General features: G+C 40.7%; 1 protein-coding gene across 1 annotated transcript; it reads right to left on the reverse strand.

The window, feature by feature from the left end:
• Positions 1-323: 323 nt before the first annotated feature.
• Positions 324-15,194, reverse strand: clrn2 (clarin 2). The gene is made up of 3 exons (XM_070870819.1): positions 14,927-15,194; positions 2,943-3,122; positions 324-1,089 (listed from the first exon to the last, which is right to left on the reverse strand). Exons 1-3 carry the CDS (start codon positions 15,177-15,179, stop codon positions 824-826), a joined length of 699 nt encoding a protein of 232 aa, XP_070726920.1. The 5' UTR covers positions 15,180-15,194; the 3' UTR covers positions 324-823.
• Between the last annotated feature and the right edge of the window lie 2,985 nt (positions 15,195-18,179).

Below are 18,179 nucleotides of genomic sequence, written 5' to 3' on the forward strand. Positions count from 1 at the left end.
TATGATCACTACAACCAAAATGCTCTCCCATTGATACCCCTTCCACCTGCCCAGCTTCATTCCCTAAAACTAAGTCCAGAACACTAGCTACATACTGACTAAAAAAGTTCTCCTGAATGCATTTTAAGAATTCTGCTCCCTCTATACCTATCACACTAATTCTATCCCAGTTAATATTAGATTTGATTTGGGGTCTCAGATTGGACCCGTTTCTGTGCGAATAGTGCAATGCAAATATTAATTGCTCATTGGCAGAACAGACCTGGTTACATTGAACAAACAGTAGGTCGTGTTCGATAAGTTAGAATGAAAAATATACAATGTATAATGGCACAGGCTTTATTTAGGTGGAATTTTGACTTGTAACACTACAATGCTGATCTTTTACTCAGCACAAGCAGACACTGAGAATTCTTAACATCAAATGTCTCATTTGTGACTCTTAAAATTCTATATTACAGTCTGCAATTACATATATTTCAGCAAGGACAAAACACTATTCATATGTAAAGAAAGACTTAAAAATACTTACCCTAGCAAATAACGTATTTGAATACTAACTGAATTTTATATGAAGATAATAAGCATTTAACTTTTAAACATTTATACAGTAATGACATACTGAAAACACTTTACCTCAGTAACAAAAATAGGGTACATGCTTGCTTTAAACATTACTGGAACAATACCACCTCCATTTTTATACCAAGTATAACACTTTGTTACAATGTAAACAAGATGCATATGGCCCTCAGAAGCTGTTTAATCTTGGTAAGGTCTCCAACAATGTGCTTCTCTGTGATATAACTATATCGTCTGTTGACTAATACATTAGGTCTTCAGGTGTGACATTTGCTTCCTCTGTTTTGGTCTTTAATGTGGGGAAACGTACTCCGCTGATGCGGACCACTAACATGTTTACTACATGCACAACAGCACTTGCCACACACAACCAGAAGGAGTAGTCAAAGTATTCCTGAAGGATAATGAACTTAAAAACATGTTCGTGAAAATTGGCAATTTGTTCTGTATGGTGATGAAGCTTCACAGCAGCAATAAAGCAAACAATTGCAAACAGTCCACATATACCTGCAAAAGGAAACCAGTGTAATTGCAAGATAGAATTAAAAGATTTGGCTGATATAGAATATCTCCCTCTCTATAGATTCTGAAAATCAAGTATAATATATAACATTAATATGATCTAATAAGATTAGTCGAAATGGAGCATCAAAGATTGGAATCATATTTTGCTGAGACTGCTTTAGTAGTGCACAGAATAGCTCAGCCAGTTAAGCCAATGAGTAGATGACCCAAATAGACCAGGAATATCCCAGATTCAATACGAACATATGTGCTGATTTAGAAAATCTTAGCTGGATGGGTGTTAGGTGTGTACAATGGACCTCAGCACTTCACGGATTAGGGTGATGAATTCAGCCAGTGCTCCTGCATCTGTCTGCTTTCCAGTAACCCTTGGTGGAGGTGTGCATGTATGATTATCAGTATTTAGACTTGGCTAAGATGCCTGTACAGTTAAATAGTCTTCAAACTAGGTTCACACATTAGGAATGGCCACTTGGGAACAATATCAGAGGGCGAGCAGCATCTATGGAGCTAAAGGCCAGCATGGAGTCAATGCCTTCAGGAAAGAAGTGGGGAACTGAAGATCAGTCTTGTTTGAATCTTAAGAACCTCAACATGTTTTTCTCTCTGCTAGGCTAGGGTGAGCATATTCAATAATAGTTTATTTTGTTACTAGTTAAAATGTTTTCCTCTGCCAAGCTGTATGTATGTATAATATCCAGTAATAGATGGATGCTGGCATGAGTTTAAATTGCAGCCATAACTGCCTGCCAGCTGGCCCACTTCAGTTACTGATGTGTGAGGAAGATGCAGCTTTCTGAAAGGTCTTTGTGAAATAGCCCCATGTGGATCTATAGATAAAAAGTCATGGGTCCCAGCTGGCACAGGACAGATGCTGCCTTTGGTGCCTAGTCAGCCTCGCATCTCTGTAGTGGTCTTTCTGATCCTCATCCACTTCCACCTTACAGTAAAATAATATGGAGTGATCTAAGGGAAATCCCATTGGTTATCAAGACCTAATCTGCAACCTCAGAAAATATTAAAAAGTGTTTAAAATACCCAGAATATGTTTTGTTCTCAGGATCTAGCCAAAACTCGCAAGCACACATTTATTGCCCAATCCCAGTTGCCCTGAGAAGGTGGGGGCGGGCCTTGCCCTTAACCCGCCGCAGTATTTGTGATGGTGGTGCTCTCACATATTGACCCAGCAACAATAAAGGAACAGTGATATATATGTTGAAGGCATGATGATACGAAGCTTCTGAAATGTTTTTTAAAGTTTAAAATATTTCTTGTATAGACTATACAGTTAGTTAATCTTTGCTAAATCAATTTGCTTCTTAACTTTAAAATAAAATCAGCCGTTAAATGGAGATCTGCACTATGAAACAGTTTAAGTTTAAAAACAATTCTACAATTTGATTGTATTTATAATGGAAAGAATTATATTTTTTCTGTGTAAGACATGCAAAATATTGAGATTACGGTGACACTAGCAACTTATTCCAATCACAATGTCATGAACTAGTACAGCCAGGATGTAAATACTGCATTATATCAGGAACATTTCAATCTCTGAAAGAGTTTCTTTGATATATGTAATATTAGATTGAAACATTAAAACTACTTTATTTAAGGATGGATGATTTATGCAGATGTTTCTTATTACCTAATTATTTATGCACTTCAGTTTATAGAATATTTTGTTACAAACCCTCAATTTCAAAGATTATTTGAATGATTTGTTTTTAAATGAATATAAATGAAACACTTGGTGTTAATGGGATTTAGTCACATTAAAAACATGATATAACAGTAAATGAACACTATAACAAAAGTAGGTTCTACACACTTACTTGCAATCAAGTTCCAGAGGTAGATGCCCATTGGTCCTTTTATGGCTTGGTAAGGGATTTTCATTGCATTGTAAATACAAAACCCAAAACTGACCAAAGCAAATGCAATCGCTAGGCAGATAAAAAATATAACCAAAACATGAACAGCTGCATTCAGCGATTTCACCAACTGTGGAAAAACTGAAAGTATAGATCAGAAAACATTATAGAAAAAACAAAAGTGGAAAAGCATTTACATTAACATGTATGTGGAGTCTGTCATGCTCGTGACAATGTCTGAATATTCAAATTGAATATCGTTGCCTATGGCATTTAAAGTTAAATTTCTTTACCATTTTCATTTTTCTTTCCTATCTAGGTTAACATTAGAACTATATTGCGAACTGTCGACGGAACATCGGCCGTCTCAATTTCTCTGCTCCCCTCACTCTCTCCAACCTTTCACTCTCTGAATTTGCAGCACTCCGCTCTCTCAAATCCAACCCCGACATTGTCATTATTGACAAACATTCACAATAAGCCCACTGACTCCCACATCTACCTGGACTACACTTCCTCCCACCCTGCATCCTATAAGGACTCCATTCCATTCTCCCAGTTTCTCCGTCTCCGTCGCATCTATTCTGACGACGCCACCTTCCATACTGTGCCTCTGATATATCTTCCTTTTTCCTCAAGCGAGGATTCCCCTCCAACATGATTAACATGGCCCTCAACTGTGTCCGTTCTATTTCCCACACTCCTGCTCTCACCCCTTCCCCTCCCTTCCAGAACCACGACAGGGTTCCCCTTGTCCACACCTTTCACCCCACCAACCTCCATGTTCAAAAGATCATCCTCCACCACTTCCACCACCTCCACCACCAAATACATCTTCCCCTGCCCTCCCCTCTCAGCATTCCAAAGGGACCACTCCCTCCACGACACCCTGGTCCACTCACCCCCAGCACCCCCTCCCCATCTCACGGCACCTTCCCGTGCAAGCACAGGAGATTCAAGACCTGCCCTTTTACATCCTCCCTTCCCACTGTCCAGGGCCCAGAACACTCCTTCCAGGTAAAACTGTGATTTACTTTCAATTTAGTATACTGTATTCGCTGCTCACGATGTGGTCTCCTCTACATTGGGGAGATCAAACGCAGATTGGGTGATCACTTTGCAGAACACCTCCGCTCAGTCCGTAAGCGTAACCCTGAGCTTCCAGTCACCTGTCACTTTAATTCTCTGCTCAACTCTCACTCCGACATCACCGCCCTACACTGTTCCAAAGAAGCTCAATGCATGCTCAAGGAACAGCACCTCATCTTTCGTTTAGGCACTTTGCAGCCTTCTAGACTCAACATCGAGTTCAACAATTTCAGAACATAACCTCTGCCCGTATTTTTTCCCCTTTTTTTACAAACCCTCTCCCTTTTTTTCTCTTTCCTATAGCAGCTGGTGTTGAATCCGCCATTCATACCTCATCTAGTCTCATCTTTTGTTTCTTATCTTATTCCATCACCATCTCATTTTTGCCCATCATTCCTTTTGTCTCTTAATCTCTTCTGCCTTCCACCCTATCATAGACTTTCCCTTTTGTTCTTCCCTCCCCTTCCCCTTTCACTGGCCCTGCACTTCCTTAACAATCTGTTACATCTCAAACTTTTCCAGTTCTGACGAAAGATCACAGACCTGAAATGTTAACTCTGCTTCTCTCCACAGATGCTGATTGACCTGCTGAGATTTCCAGCATTCTCTGTTTTTATTAACATTAGAACTATTCATTTCATTAATTTCAAAATATTTTTTCACATAACTGCCTATTGTTCCTCCAATAGCTCAGTGATTTTAGCCAATAAATAGTGAAAGATATACTAGAACAAGAAGGTATCGGGTTTGATCCATCATCTTTGCTGAGCTGGCTGCTCTTAGCTGGAGCAGCACTAGAGATCTTCAAACTAGAGGGCTTACTGTCATAGGTTGCGAGAAAAATTGATCAGGATTCCCACTCCTAAAAAACATTTTTTTATAAATTCTGTGTAACTGCTGTAACATAGGTGACATAAAAAAAAGCTGACAGTAACCTATTTTACCAGTTCCTGGCTGGGGTATGAATGGATTACTGCAGGAAAAGTAGAAAAAGCAGACTAAGACCCGGAATTTGTGGTGGGTAATAACAGCGAACGAACCACATTTGCTGTTATTACCTCTTTGAAACTGACCACAGGTCAGCGCATGCACATCCCAACGCAGAAGTCCTGAAGTTACTGTCAGTCATTCACTGCTTCGACACTGGCTGCGCTGTGTCCCTCCACCACTTCCCCATAGTCGGCAATCAGTGCAATCAGGGAAATCAGTTCTTCCTCGGTAATATTGCTGTGAAATACCCCATTAAAAGTTCATCCTTGTTGGATTAGGTGTAACTGGCGTTTTCATAGTGTCTCGCCTGCTAAATAAATGTTATGGCCCTGAAAAACTAATTTTAGTTTTGCGGGGTGTCAAATTTCTCCATTATAATAAAAATCACATTTTTAAGAAACTTTAAAAGAAACTTATATATTTTAAAAGGTTGTTCATATTTATTTTAGGTTTACCTTTTCCCCAGGTGAGAACCCCAATCTTTGTTTTGCTCCCTATAACATTTTTTAAAAGTCAGAATAAAAGAAGCTTATTCACTTCCTGGTTCTCTGTCTGTGAGAATTCTGCAGTGTGATTAGCTGCTTAGACAGCATGTTGCTGTCACACCAGCTCGCACTAGGAATTCCTACTACACTGCACTGATCTCAATTGCACATTGAAAAAGCCAAACTTCTCAGAAGAATACAAGAAATAGGAGCAGGAGTCGGCCATACGGCCCCTCGAGCCTGCTCTGTCATTTAATATGATCATGGCTGATCCGATCATGGCCTCAAGTCCACTTCCCTGCCCATTCTCCATACCCCTTATTCCCTTATCGTTTAAGAAACTGTCTATTTCCGTCTTAAATTTATTCAATGTCCCAGCTTCCACAGCTCTCTGAGGCAGCGAATTCCACAGATCCACAACCCTCTGAGAGAAGAAGTTTCTCCTCATCTCTGTTTTAAATGGGCGGCCCCTTATTCTAAGATTATGCCCTCTAGTTCTAGTCTCCCCAAATAGTGGAAACATCCTCTCTGCATCCACCTTGTCAAGCCCGCTCATAATATATGTTCCGATAAGATCACCTCTCATTCTTCTGAATTCCAATGAGTAGAGGTCCAACTTACTCAACCTTTCCTCATAAGTCAACCCCCTCATCTCTGGAATCAACCTTGTGAACCTTCTCTGAACTGCCTCCAAAGCAAGTATTTCGTAAATATGGAAACTAAAACCGTACGCAGTATTCCAGGTGTGGCCTCACCAATACCCTTTACAACTGTAGCAAGACTTCCTGCTTTTATACTCCATCCTCTTAGTAATGAAGGCCAAGATTCCATTTGCCTTCCTGATCACTTGCTGTACCTGCATACTAACATTTTGTGTTTCATGCACAAGTACCACAGCACTTTGCAATCTTTCTCCATTTAAATAATAACTTGCTCTTTGATTTTTTTCTGACCTCATACTTTCCAACATTATACTCCATCTGCCAAATTTTTGCCCACTCACTTAGCCTGTCCATGTCCTTTTGCAGATTTTTTTGTGTCCTCCTCACACATTGCTTTTCCTCCCATCTTTGTATCATTGGCAAACTTGGCTACGTTGCACTCAGTCCCTTCCTCCAAGTCGTTAATATAGATTGTAAATAGTTGGGGTCCCAGCACTGATCCCTGTGGCACCCCACTGGTTACTGATTGTCAACCTGAGAATGAACCATTTATCCCTACTCTCTGTTTTCTGTTCTCGCCACAGAGATCGCAAGATCTTTCTGGGCAGCTTTCTTTGGGGCCAGCGGTGAACACATTTGTTTCACCGCTGACCACAAATTATGAGTCAATTAATTTATCAACCTTCTTAAACAGTGCCTCCTTATGGTCAGCTACAGGGGGCATCAATGGCAGCTGTGGAGAAATCTTCAGGAGCATTACTTGTTGCCTGGAAAAATATATTTAAAAAATATAAAGGAAAAGGCAGCGATTTTGAATAATAGCTGTGTGTTAGTAGATAGTTGGGAAAGAATTACTGGGAAGGGGTGGTGATTTGCTTTGACCATTGTGAGTCTGTATGTGCACTCGGAGCTATACAGCTCATACACACAGAGCTGCACATCACCTTTGTAGTTTTTGACAGACAGACATTTTATTAGAAATAAGGCAATATGCAGGATATAAAAAGACCATTGTGGTCCTTCTGGCTGGTTCCAAAGATCAAAAAATGTACACTATAGCCTAGACATTTCTGTAGCCGGGGTATTAGACACTCTTGAATGACATTCTTCTGTCCATTATTTTCCCTCTTTGCAGTGTGAGTCCGTGTCTCCTGGTTACAGAGTTTCTTGTCATGCCTAACAATTTATTAGGGTTTATTTTTTATTATAACTCTCAAAAACTTTGACAACATCTCCCCTGAGCATTCTTTACTCCAGTCTGAAAATTTCCATCTTTGTGGGCAAAAATTTGGCAGATGGAGTATAATGTGGGAAAATGTGAAGTTATCCACTTTGGCAGAAAACATAGAAAAGCAAATTATAATTTAAATGGAGTAAAATTGCAATACAGAGGAACCTGGAGGTACTTGTGCATGAAACACAAAAAGTTAGTATGCAGGTACAGCAAGTGATCAGGTAGACAAATGGAATGTTGGCCTTTATTGCACGGGGGATAGAATATAAAAGCAGAGAAGTCCTGCTACAACGGTACAGGGTACTGATGAGGCCACACCTAGAGTACTGCGTACAGTTTTGGTCTCCGTATTTAAGGAAGGATATATTTGCATTGGAGGCTATTCAGAGAAGGTTCACTAGGTTGATTCCGGAGATGAGGGGGTTGAGTTATGAAGATAGGCTAAGTAGGTTGGGCCTATGCTCATTGGCATTCAGAAGAACGAGAAGTGATCTTATCGAAACATATAAGATAACGAGGGGGCTCGACAAGGTGGATGCAGAGAGGATATTTCCACTCATGGGGAAACTAAAACTAGGAGACATAGTCTTAGAATAAGGGGCCGCCCATTTAAAACTGAGATGAGGAGGAATTTCTTTTCTAAGAGGGTTGTAAATCTATGGAATTCTCTGCTCCATTTAAGGCGGAGATAGACAGATTTTTGAGCGATAAAGGAATAAAGGGTTATGGGGAGTGGGCAGGGAAGTGGAGCTGAGTCCATGATCAGATCAGCCATGATCTTATTAAATGGTGGAGCAGGCTTGAGGGGCCTAATGGCCTACTCTTGCTCCTATTTCTTATGTTCTTATGTTCGAATGTGCCTTTCTCCTCATAGCTAAGGTGCCACATTCCCACTATCAGTTTAATTATCCTCCTCTATACTCTCTTTGTAACCTCCAAAGGTAGGATGTTTCCAATGCAGTACAGTGACCCGAACTGTACAAAGTACTCCAGATCAATCTGAACCTGTGCCCTATACAATCACACAATTACCACCAGGACTTAGATTTCTGCCATTGCATTCTTGTTTGCCTCTTTCCTGCTGTCACACACTGCTCTTATGGTGTCAACAAGGTATCCAGCAGGACTCCTAGACCCTCCCCTGTGTTGTGCCCTGCAGTCTATTCCCATTCATTTTATATTCCAACTTCTTATTCTCCTATAACAATAAGAAGGGATATGGGGAAAAGGCAATGGCCCAATGGCCCTGAATTTGCGGTCAACAGCAAAGTGAAAGCCCTAAAGTACGCTTCCCGCAAGGATTTCGCAATCCCTGTGTCAAGAACTTCAGGTTTTCCGACCTTGAGGTCAATTCAACAGAAGTTAATCGGAAGCCACTTGTGCGAGCTGCTGTGACGTTAACAAGCTGTCTAAGCAGCCAATCAAAAGGCAGAATTCTCACAAACAGCAAACAAGGAAGTGAGTAAGTTGTTAAAGTTCTATCTTTTAAAAAATGTTCGACAGCAAAAGAAAGATTTGGGCTCTCACATGAGGAAAAGGCAAACCTGAAATAAAGATGCACAAACTTTAAAGAATCTAAGTTTTTTTTTAAGTTTCTTAAAAATTGTAATTTTTATTATAATGGAGAAATTTGACACTCCACAAAATAAAAATGAGCTTTCCAGATTTTTAACCTTTGTTAAGCAGCCAATATGCTGTTAAAACCCGAGTTACACCTAATCCCTCTGCATCTAACTTTTAGTGGGGAATTTAACAGAGTACTCACTGCAGAAGAGCCGAGGTTTTCGTCAGTTTCAATGATTTACAATATTTCACTGATTGTCGACTCTGTTGGGAGGGCAGGGGGTGGCGGGGGGTCAGTCACAGTGCAATCAGTTTCGGAGCTGTCATTGACAGACCACAACTTCGGGCTTTGCGTATGCGCCAAATCCCAAGGTTATGGTCAGTTTCAAAGATGATATGATGACATACTCTGTCAATTCGCTGTCATAGCAACTGCAAATACATAGAAACATAGAAACATAGAAAATAGGTGCAGGAGTAGGCCATTCGGCCCTTCTAGCCTGCACCGCCATTCAATGAGTTCATGGCTGAACATGCAACTTCAGTACCCCATTCCTGCTTTCTCGCCATACCCCATGATCCCCCTAGTAGTAAGGACTTCATCTAACTTCTTTTTGAATATATTTAGTGAATTGGCCTCAACAACTTTCTGTGGTACAGAATTCCACAGGTTCACCACTCTCTGGGTGAAGAAGTTCCTCCTCATCTCGGTCCTAAATAGCTTACCCCTTATCCTTAGACTGTGTCCCCTGGTTCTGGACTTCCCCAACATTGGGAACATTCTTCCTGCATCTAACCTGTCTAACCCCGTCAGAATTTTAAACGTTTCTATGAGGTCCCCTTTCATTCTTCTGAACTCCAGTGAATACAAGCCCAGTTGATCCAGTCTTTCTTGATAGGTCAGTCCTGCCATCCCGGGAATCAGTCTGGTGAACCTTCGCTGCACTCCCTCAATAGCAAGAATGTCCTTCCTCAGGTTAGGAGACCAAAACTGTACACAATACTCCAGGTGTGGCCTCACCAAGGCCCTGTACAACGGTAGCAACACCTCCCTGCCCCTGTACTCAAATCCCCTCGCTATGAAGACCAACATGCCATTTGCTTTCTTAACCGCCTGCTGTACCTGCATGCCAACCTTCAATGACTGATGTACCATGACACCCAGGTCTCGCTGCACCTTCCCCCTTCCTAATCTGTCACCATTCAGATAATAGTCTGTCTCTCTGTTTTTACCACCAAAGTGGATAACCTCACATTTATCCACATTATACTGCATCTGCCATGCATTTTCCCACTCACCTAACCTATCCAAGTCGCTCTGCAGCCTCATAGCATCCTCCTCGCAGCTCACACTGCCACCCAACTTAGTGTCATCCGCAAATTTGGAGATACTACATTTAATCCCCTCGTCTAAATCATTAATGTACAGTGTAAACAGCTGGGGCCCCAGCACAGAACCCTGCGGTACCCCACTAGTCACTGCCTGCCATTCTGAAAAGTCCCCATTTACTCCTACTCTTTGCTTCCTGTCTGACAACCAGTTCTCAATCCATGTCAGCACACTACCCCCAATCCCATGTGCTTTAACTTTGCACATTAATCTCTTGTGTGGGACCTTGTCGAAAGCCTTCTGAAAGTCCAAATATATCACATCAACTGGTTCTTCCTTGTCCACTCTACTGGAAACATCCTCAAAAAATTCCAGAAGATTTGACAAGCATTATTTCCCTTTCACAAATCCATGCTGACTTGGACCTATCATGTCACCTCTTTCCAAATGCACTGCTATGACATCCTTAATAATTGATTCCATCATTTTACCCACTACCAATGTCAGGCTGACCGGTCTATAATTCCCTGTTTTCTCTCTCTCTCCTTTTTTAAAAAGTGGGGTGACATTGGCTACCCTCCACTCGATAGGAACTGATCCAGAATCAATGGAATGTTGGAAAATGACTGTCAATGCATCCGCTATTTCCAAGGCCACCTCCTTAAGTACTCTGGGATGCAGTCCATCAGGCCCTAGGGATTTATCGGCCTTCAATCCCATCAATTTCCCCAACACAATTTCCCGACTAATAAGGATTTCCCTCAGTTCATCCTCCTTACTAGACCCTCTGACCCCTTTTATATCCGGAAGGTTGTTTGTGTCCTCCTTAGTGAATACCGAACCAAAGTACTTGTTCAATTGGTCCGCCATTTCTTTGTTCCCCGTTATGACTTCCCCTGATTCTGACTGCAGGGGACCTACATTTGTCTTTACTAACCTTTTTCTCTTTACATATCTATAGAAACTTTTGCAATCTGTCTTAATGTTCCCTGCAAGCTTCTTCTCGTACTCCATTTTCCCTGCCCTAATCAAACTCTTTGTCCTCCTCTGCTGAGTTCTAAATTTCTCCCAGTCCCTGGGTTCACTGCTATTTCTGGCCAATTTGTATGCCACTTCCTTGGCTTTAATACTATCCCTGATTTCCCTTGATAGCCACGGTTGAGCCACCTTCCCTTTTTTATTTTTACGCCAGACAGGAATGTACAATTGTTGTAGTTCATCCATGCGGTCTCTAAATGTCTGCCATTGCCCATCCACAGTCAACCCCTTAAGTATCATTCGCCAATCTATCCTAGCCAATTCACGCCTCATACCTTCAAAGTTACCCTTCTTTAAGTTCTGGACCATGGTCTCTGAATTAACTGTTTCATTCTCCATCCTAATGCAGAATTCCACCATATTATGGTCACTCTACCCCAAAGGGCCTCGCACAACGAGATTGCTAATTAATCCTCTCTCATTACACAACACCCAGTCTAAGATGGCCTCCCCCCTAGTTGGTTCCTCGACATATTGGTCTAGAAAACCATCCCTTATGCACTCCAGGAAATCCTCCTCCACCGTATTGCTTCCAGTTTGCTGAGCCCAATCTATGTGCATATTAAAGTCACCCATTATAACTGCTGCACCTTTATTGCATGCACCCCTAATTTCCTGTTTGATGCCCTCCCCAACATCACTACTACTGTTTGGAGGTCTGTACACAACTCCCACTAACGTTTTTTGCCCTTTGGTGTTCTGCAGCTCTACCCACATAGATTCCACATCATCCAAGCTAATGTCCTTCCTAACTATTGCATTAATCTCCTCTTTAACCAGCAATGCTACCCCACCTCCTTTTCCTTTTGTTCTATCCTTCCTGAATGTTGAATACCCCTGGATGTTGAGTTCCCAGCCCTGATCATCCTGGAGCCACGTCTCTGTAATCCCAATCACATCATATTTGTTAACATCTATTTGCACAGTTAATTCATCCACCTTATTATGGATACTCCTTGCATTAAGACACAATGCCTTCAGGCTTGTTTTTTTAACACCCTTTGTCCTTTTAGAATTTTGCTGTACAGTGGCCTTTTTTGTTCTTTGCCTTGGGTTTCTCTGCCCTCCACTTTTCCTCATCTCCTTTCTGTCTTTTGCTTTTGTCTCCTTTTTGTTTCCCTCTGTCTCCCTGCATTGATTCCCATCCCCCTGCCATATTAGTTTAACTGCTCCCCAACAGCACTAGCAAACACTCCCCCTAGGACATTGATTCCGGTCCTGCCCAGGTGCAGACCATCCGATTTGTACTGGTCCCACCTCCCCCAGAACCGGTTCCAATGCCCCAGGAATTTGAATCCCTCCCTGCTGCACCACTGCTCAAGCCACGTATTCATCTGCGCTATCCTGCGATTCCTACTCTGACTAGCATGTGGCACTGGTAGCAATCCCGAGATTACTACTTTTGAGGTCCTACTTTTTAATTTAGGTCCTAGCTCCTTAAATTCGTTTCGTAGGACCTCATCCCTTTTTTTACCTATGTCGTTGGTACCAATGTGCACCACGACAACTGGCTGATCTCCCTCCCTTTTTAGAATGTCCTGCACCTGCTCCGAGACATCCTTGAGCCTTGCACATACCATGGAGGCAACATACCATCCTGGAGTCTCGTTTGCGGCCGCAGAAACGCCTATCTTACAGGGCTGATGAAAGAGTGTAGTTGATGCGCTTGCACTGGCACAGATACAATGTACCAAATGGCCTCCTCTGTATTATAAATTCCATGGCCAGAAAATTCCTCAGAGCTGCTCCCGCTCCGCCGGCATTATTTCACCAAACACACGGCGGAAACCTATTTACGTGCCTAAACAGGGTTTCCACCACACTTTTGCCGATGTAACACCAGCAGAATGGAATCAACTTCAGGAATTTCCCAGATTCTATGGGCTGGATTTTCTTTACCTCGGCACGTCCAGGGCAGGTGACGTCGGTGGCAGGCCCCGACCCTGCTGCTGACTCCATCCCACTCTAGAAAGTGAACTTTCTTTAATTGGGCTTGTTAAGCTTGCCCAGCGTGTTTCCCGGGCCAATTGGAGGAAGCGGGTCTGGTGACGTGATTCATCACGCATCATCAGCTGGTTTCCTTTAAAGGGACCATGCCAACTTTCTTTTAACATTTGTGCTGTCAGTGTGGTACAGCATTGAATTGCTGCAAACATGGACAAGCACTGCACAGAGGTGCAGGGCTGCACCCAGGTTCCCCTATGACTCCCTCCATATGCTTATGGAGGGAGTCAGAGCACGGAGGGAGGTCCTCTTCCCTTCCGATGGGCGGATGAGACCTCCCCAACACAGCTTAGTCCACATTAAGTAACACCTTCCACATCAACCCAATTTGCTACATCATTAAATCATCAGTCAGCATGGGGGGCACTGTGGTATTAAGCAATTAAGCAATTTTGTTTAAAAACCAAAATATTTGTATCATATATAACTAACAATATGGGGGTAAATTTTCACCTTCACTGCCTGGGTGATAGACTGGCAGAGCAGATTGCCCACCCATTGTAGAACTCACTCCGCCTAATTACCAATCAGGTAGTAAAGACATCAACATTACCCCATGGTATTTTTTCAGTTTCACAATTTTTCTGATCTTAACTGTGCAATAAAATGTTTTAAAAGTATATATAATTTTTAAGATACTAAGGAGTGCAATAACTGAGTTTCCTCTTCAATATGTAACTGGTACTTTTACAGGCTTTAAAGGATGTAGGATGTTCAATATATTTGATGTGATACATGCAGTGTCTATCATCAAAAAAGCAATTTCCTCCAAGTCAACTTAATTTCTTATGCAAATGAACTGTCATTTACACACAGCAAAGATAATGCAGTTTTGCCAGGTTATATATTCCACTGACATTTAATTGTGACGTGTTTTCCTTTTTGGCCCAACGAAACTAAATGTCAAATGGAAGAATCCAAAATTGATCTGATTTTAAAGTGACCACTTTGACTATTTTTCACCTGATTAAGTCATAACCTACAGTTCTAAAAAATAAACACATTGAAGAATGAAAAGTAACCTTTTACAATTTAATTTAATTCAGGGCTTTCCTTCAACTGAAATATGAATAAAAACTTGATCCATTGCATAATTCTCATTATGTAGTAACCATGCAAGAAATAAACTATTGTGGAAAGGTAATTTCTAATCTAAAGTGCACTATAACTTCTTTTTTGTTTATATTTGTGCTCTTCAAGGTGAGGCATTAAGTATCCCCAATCTAGGTATAGCACGGCCAGATATAGATATATTTTACATTGTAAACACATACCAGCCAGCAACTGGGTTTAGGCTGCAAATTGGGTGAGATTGCCAATTTGTGCTCAAATGTGGGAAGCTTAGTGCTGTGGGCCAATGTCTACTAGGAAATGAGTTCAAACACACATTTTACTTAAGGTCTTAACCTTTTGGAGATAAAGGAAACTTTCATCTCATCATTCTGGGCTAGATTCTTGAGCTCCAGAGATGAAAGGTGAGTGTGCCAACTCCCACCTAAATAACAAGTTAAAAGCAACAAAATCATTTTCTGCAAATCTGCCATAATTACTTGTGATTTTAGAGCACCGTCCTCCAAGACCACAATGTCGTATTTTTCGTCCCTGGAATAGTCCATAGTAAAGGTGTCCCATAAACTTTGCCATTTCTGGATCAGTGGCATTTACAATGTCAGCCCCAGTTTTGCACAGAATAGTACCAGTCACCCATCGTGTTGTCCCTAGTGCCACAGTCAGCAGGATTACAGAAACAAAACTTACAGTAGCAGCCATGGAAAAGAGAGCTATCTTCAGGCGATTGGGCATCACATCAAATGTAACTTCAACTACCCGCCTCTGTGAATTTCTTAATAAGTGAATGGCTCAGTGAGATCACCCAGGTGCAATTAAAGAAAAGTTGCTTCTGTACAAATTCTCTTCCTAGCCAGCTTCCAACCCCATTTTCATGTTTTAACATTCACAACTGAAATAGTATAATAATTCAGAATGAAGCAACTCAGATGTAGTTTATCCAATGTTCCATCATATTATTGTTGCTGTTCAATTGTTGTTGTTTACACTTTCTTCTAAATTTTCTTCTAAATACTTGGTGCAGTTCTCCAAAATAGAAGATCTAATAATCATCACAGTGTCTCAGAGTTGCAACTATTATAGAGATTTCTAACCATCGCTTGTCTGATATGGTCACTTGGCTGTTGTCACCTCATCGATGATTTCAGTTGTGTTTAGTAAGCGTCAGTATCACCAGGCCAGAATATGCTCAGCACAACAATAAAGTGAATATCAGCATGACTGTAAAAGAAAAAAGAAAATCAGAATAGATGAAAATATTTAGCTATCAGAAGAATGCACTTCTCAGATATGCTTATATCCTAATGACTGGCATCATCTGTCAAAATCAAAGACTCACTAACTCCAGTCTTCAGGATAAGGAACCCATCTTCAATTGAGGCTGTAACACACTGGGATAGAGTTGAGAGTTGCTATTTCTGATGCTGATATGTTTGTTGCCCGATATGAACGTTTTCCATTCCCCAGGACCAGTGTCATTCGTCTTGATCAGCACGAAATTCACAAAAAGTAGGAAAAAAATGTAAAAACTTTGCCAGTCCCCTTGAGTTTATATTACTGTGAGTGCTGTTTAACAATGGAGCATCAAGTTATACAACAATGTCACATTCTGAGTAAAGCTTTCTATACGGATATCAAATTTGCTACTGACTTTGATATTTACAGAATTACAAATTATATATACTAAAATATTTATTAGTAAACATTGGAATTCAAAACTAAATCTAACCCTCACAGTTTTACAGTTGTTTGAACAAATAGCACACAACCTTTTTATTGTCTTACAATGCACCTACCTCTTGTCAGACAATTAGGGAACAGAATTCTTTATAATCAGGGGAACGTCTGTAGTCCAGACCATTCTATTCTCCAGCCGGCATGAGAAAAACTACTTCCCATAGGGATATTAAAATAAATAGAAACATTGGAAACTTAAGGAATTATTATTTTAAAACAATTAACATGCTTATTTATTTCAGAATTGACCTTTCACTGCTTATGTAATCCAAAGTCCAATGTGTTCAAATTGATTGTTCTGAACTGTTTTTCTTTCTCAGTCCATCGTCATTGTAGCTGCAGTATCCTCGTAAAATATGCTACGGTGGAGCAAATCCAACACTCTGGGTCTATGGTAGCCAAAGGCATTTTTCTTCAAGAAGGTATTTCTCATCAAAGGAACACAGTAAGTGAATCTGTAATCTGATTGTAAGTGATTCATTGGAGTCTTAAAGCAGTCCATGTGACCATCTCCTAGGTTACTGTGCTGCTTAGTTCTCACTGCCTTATCCTATGCTTATCAAGAGACATATAAATAATGAAACTTCTGCAACAAGATAGGCACTGTGTCAAATTCAGAATAAAATTATCTCCGATATAACGGTACTCTTTTTGTTTAAAGGAGGACAATGGCTGTCAAATTCTGCAACCCACCTTTTGATTCCTGTTTTGTGAAAGGTAGATTCTCAATTTAATAACTTTAGCAAAATGGTCTAACTATGGAAAATCATTTTTCTAGACTGGTCACATTAAAGTTATGTAACCAATCCAAACACTCAAACACGGTTGACCAATCATAGTATAATTAATCTGCCAAATCACAAGCATGCTGTAGATTTGTACATTTGAAGAATATATCTGGTTAATGAAGTTGGACTTTGCTTTTTATATCTTGCAAGCAGGGAACTATTGTGTGTTGTCAGTATGATATGAACTAAACATGAGAAAATTTAATTAGTTGTGACCCAGCGCGTGTCCTATACAAGAGCTCTATTATTCATATGAATACAGAGGGATAGGGTAGCAGTTCAGTGCAATCTACCCAATACAGTGTTGCAGGACATAACATAGTGGAACATGAATTGTAGGTCTGGCAGGAATCCAGCAGAAACAGTATCTGCTGGTTCCCCCCATTCACATTCTGTTGCGTTCCCTATCACCTTGAATCTATTTTACTCACCTTTGGTCTTTATTTTGCCTTTTTACTACTTGCCTGAGATGATCTCTACATGCCATCCAGCACGTTTCATCTTTTTCTAGCGTTGTAACAACAGTTTGCAGGTTATTCAACCCACCAGCTCTGTAATAATAGTTAGCATGTCTGTGTTCTCACCCTATCTATTGTTTTCCTTACCTCTTTGTTTTGATCAGTCCCATAAAAGGGCTCTTCTACTTGCCTACGCTTCTGATAAGGGTCATCACCCAAAACATTAACATATCTTTTATCTTTTAGATGGTGATGGACCTGTGTATTTCCAGCATTTTCAGTTTTGATGTCAGATTTCCAGCTGAAATGGCCACCTGTTTGTGCTCGAACTGGACAGACTTTCTCCTGATGAACTGCTTGGTACTGAAGGCAAAGAAGAAAGAGTCCTTATGTACAGCAGAACAGAACTGGAACTCCCTGCTTGCCATTAAGGGTTCTTTTATAATAAGTATATGTAATCAATCTAGATATAATTAATGTTAAGAAAATGGAATGGTTGTGCACACTTTGGGTACAATAGGGTCGTGATTATGGCATTGGACTAGCAACCAGAGATCATGAGTTCAAATCACACCATGGAAAGTTGTGAAATTGAATTCAATAAATCTGTCCATGAGCAAAAATTATCATGAAAACTGCCAGATTGTTGTAAAAACCCAATTGGTTCACAAGTGAAGTTACATTTATTTAAATAAAACTGTAATAATAGTTCTTGTAATTAAAAAACCGCGATTACAACGTTTGCCATTAGA

Source organism: Pristiophorus japonicus, chromosome 2 (assembly GCF_044704955.1).
Source record: "Pristiophorus japonicus isolate sPriJap1 chromosome 2, sPriJap1.hap1, whole genome shotgun sequence".
Lineage (NCBI taxonomy): Eukaryota > Metazoa > Chordata > Chondrichthyes > Pristiophoridae > Pristiophorus > Pristiophorus japonicus.

What these genes read in the sequence shown, in the direction of transcription:
- clrn2 (XM_070870819.1), bottom strand. Translation starts at nt 15,179, where the DNA reads ATGCCCAATCGCCTGAAGATAGCTCTCTTTTCCATGGCTGCTACTGTA. An exon ending in ACGGTGCTCTAAAATCACAA is followed by an intron (nt 3,123 to 14,926) that starts GTAATTATGGCA and finishes CTATACTTTCAG; the next exon opens with TTTTTCCACAGTTGGTGAAA. An exon ending in CCTCTGGAACTTGATTGCAA is followed by an intron (nt 1,090 to 2,942) that starts GTAAGTGTGTAG and finishes TTCCTTTTGCAG; the next exon opens with GTATATGTGGACTGTTTGCA.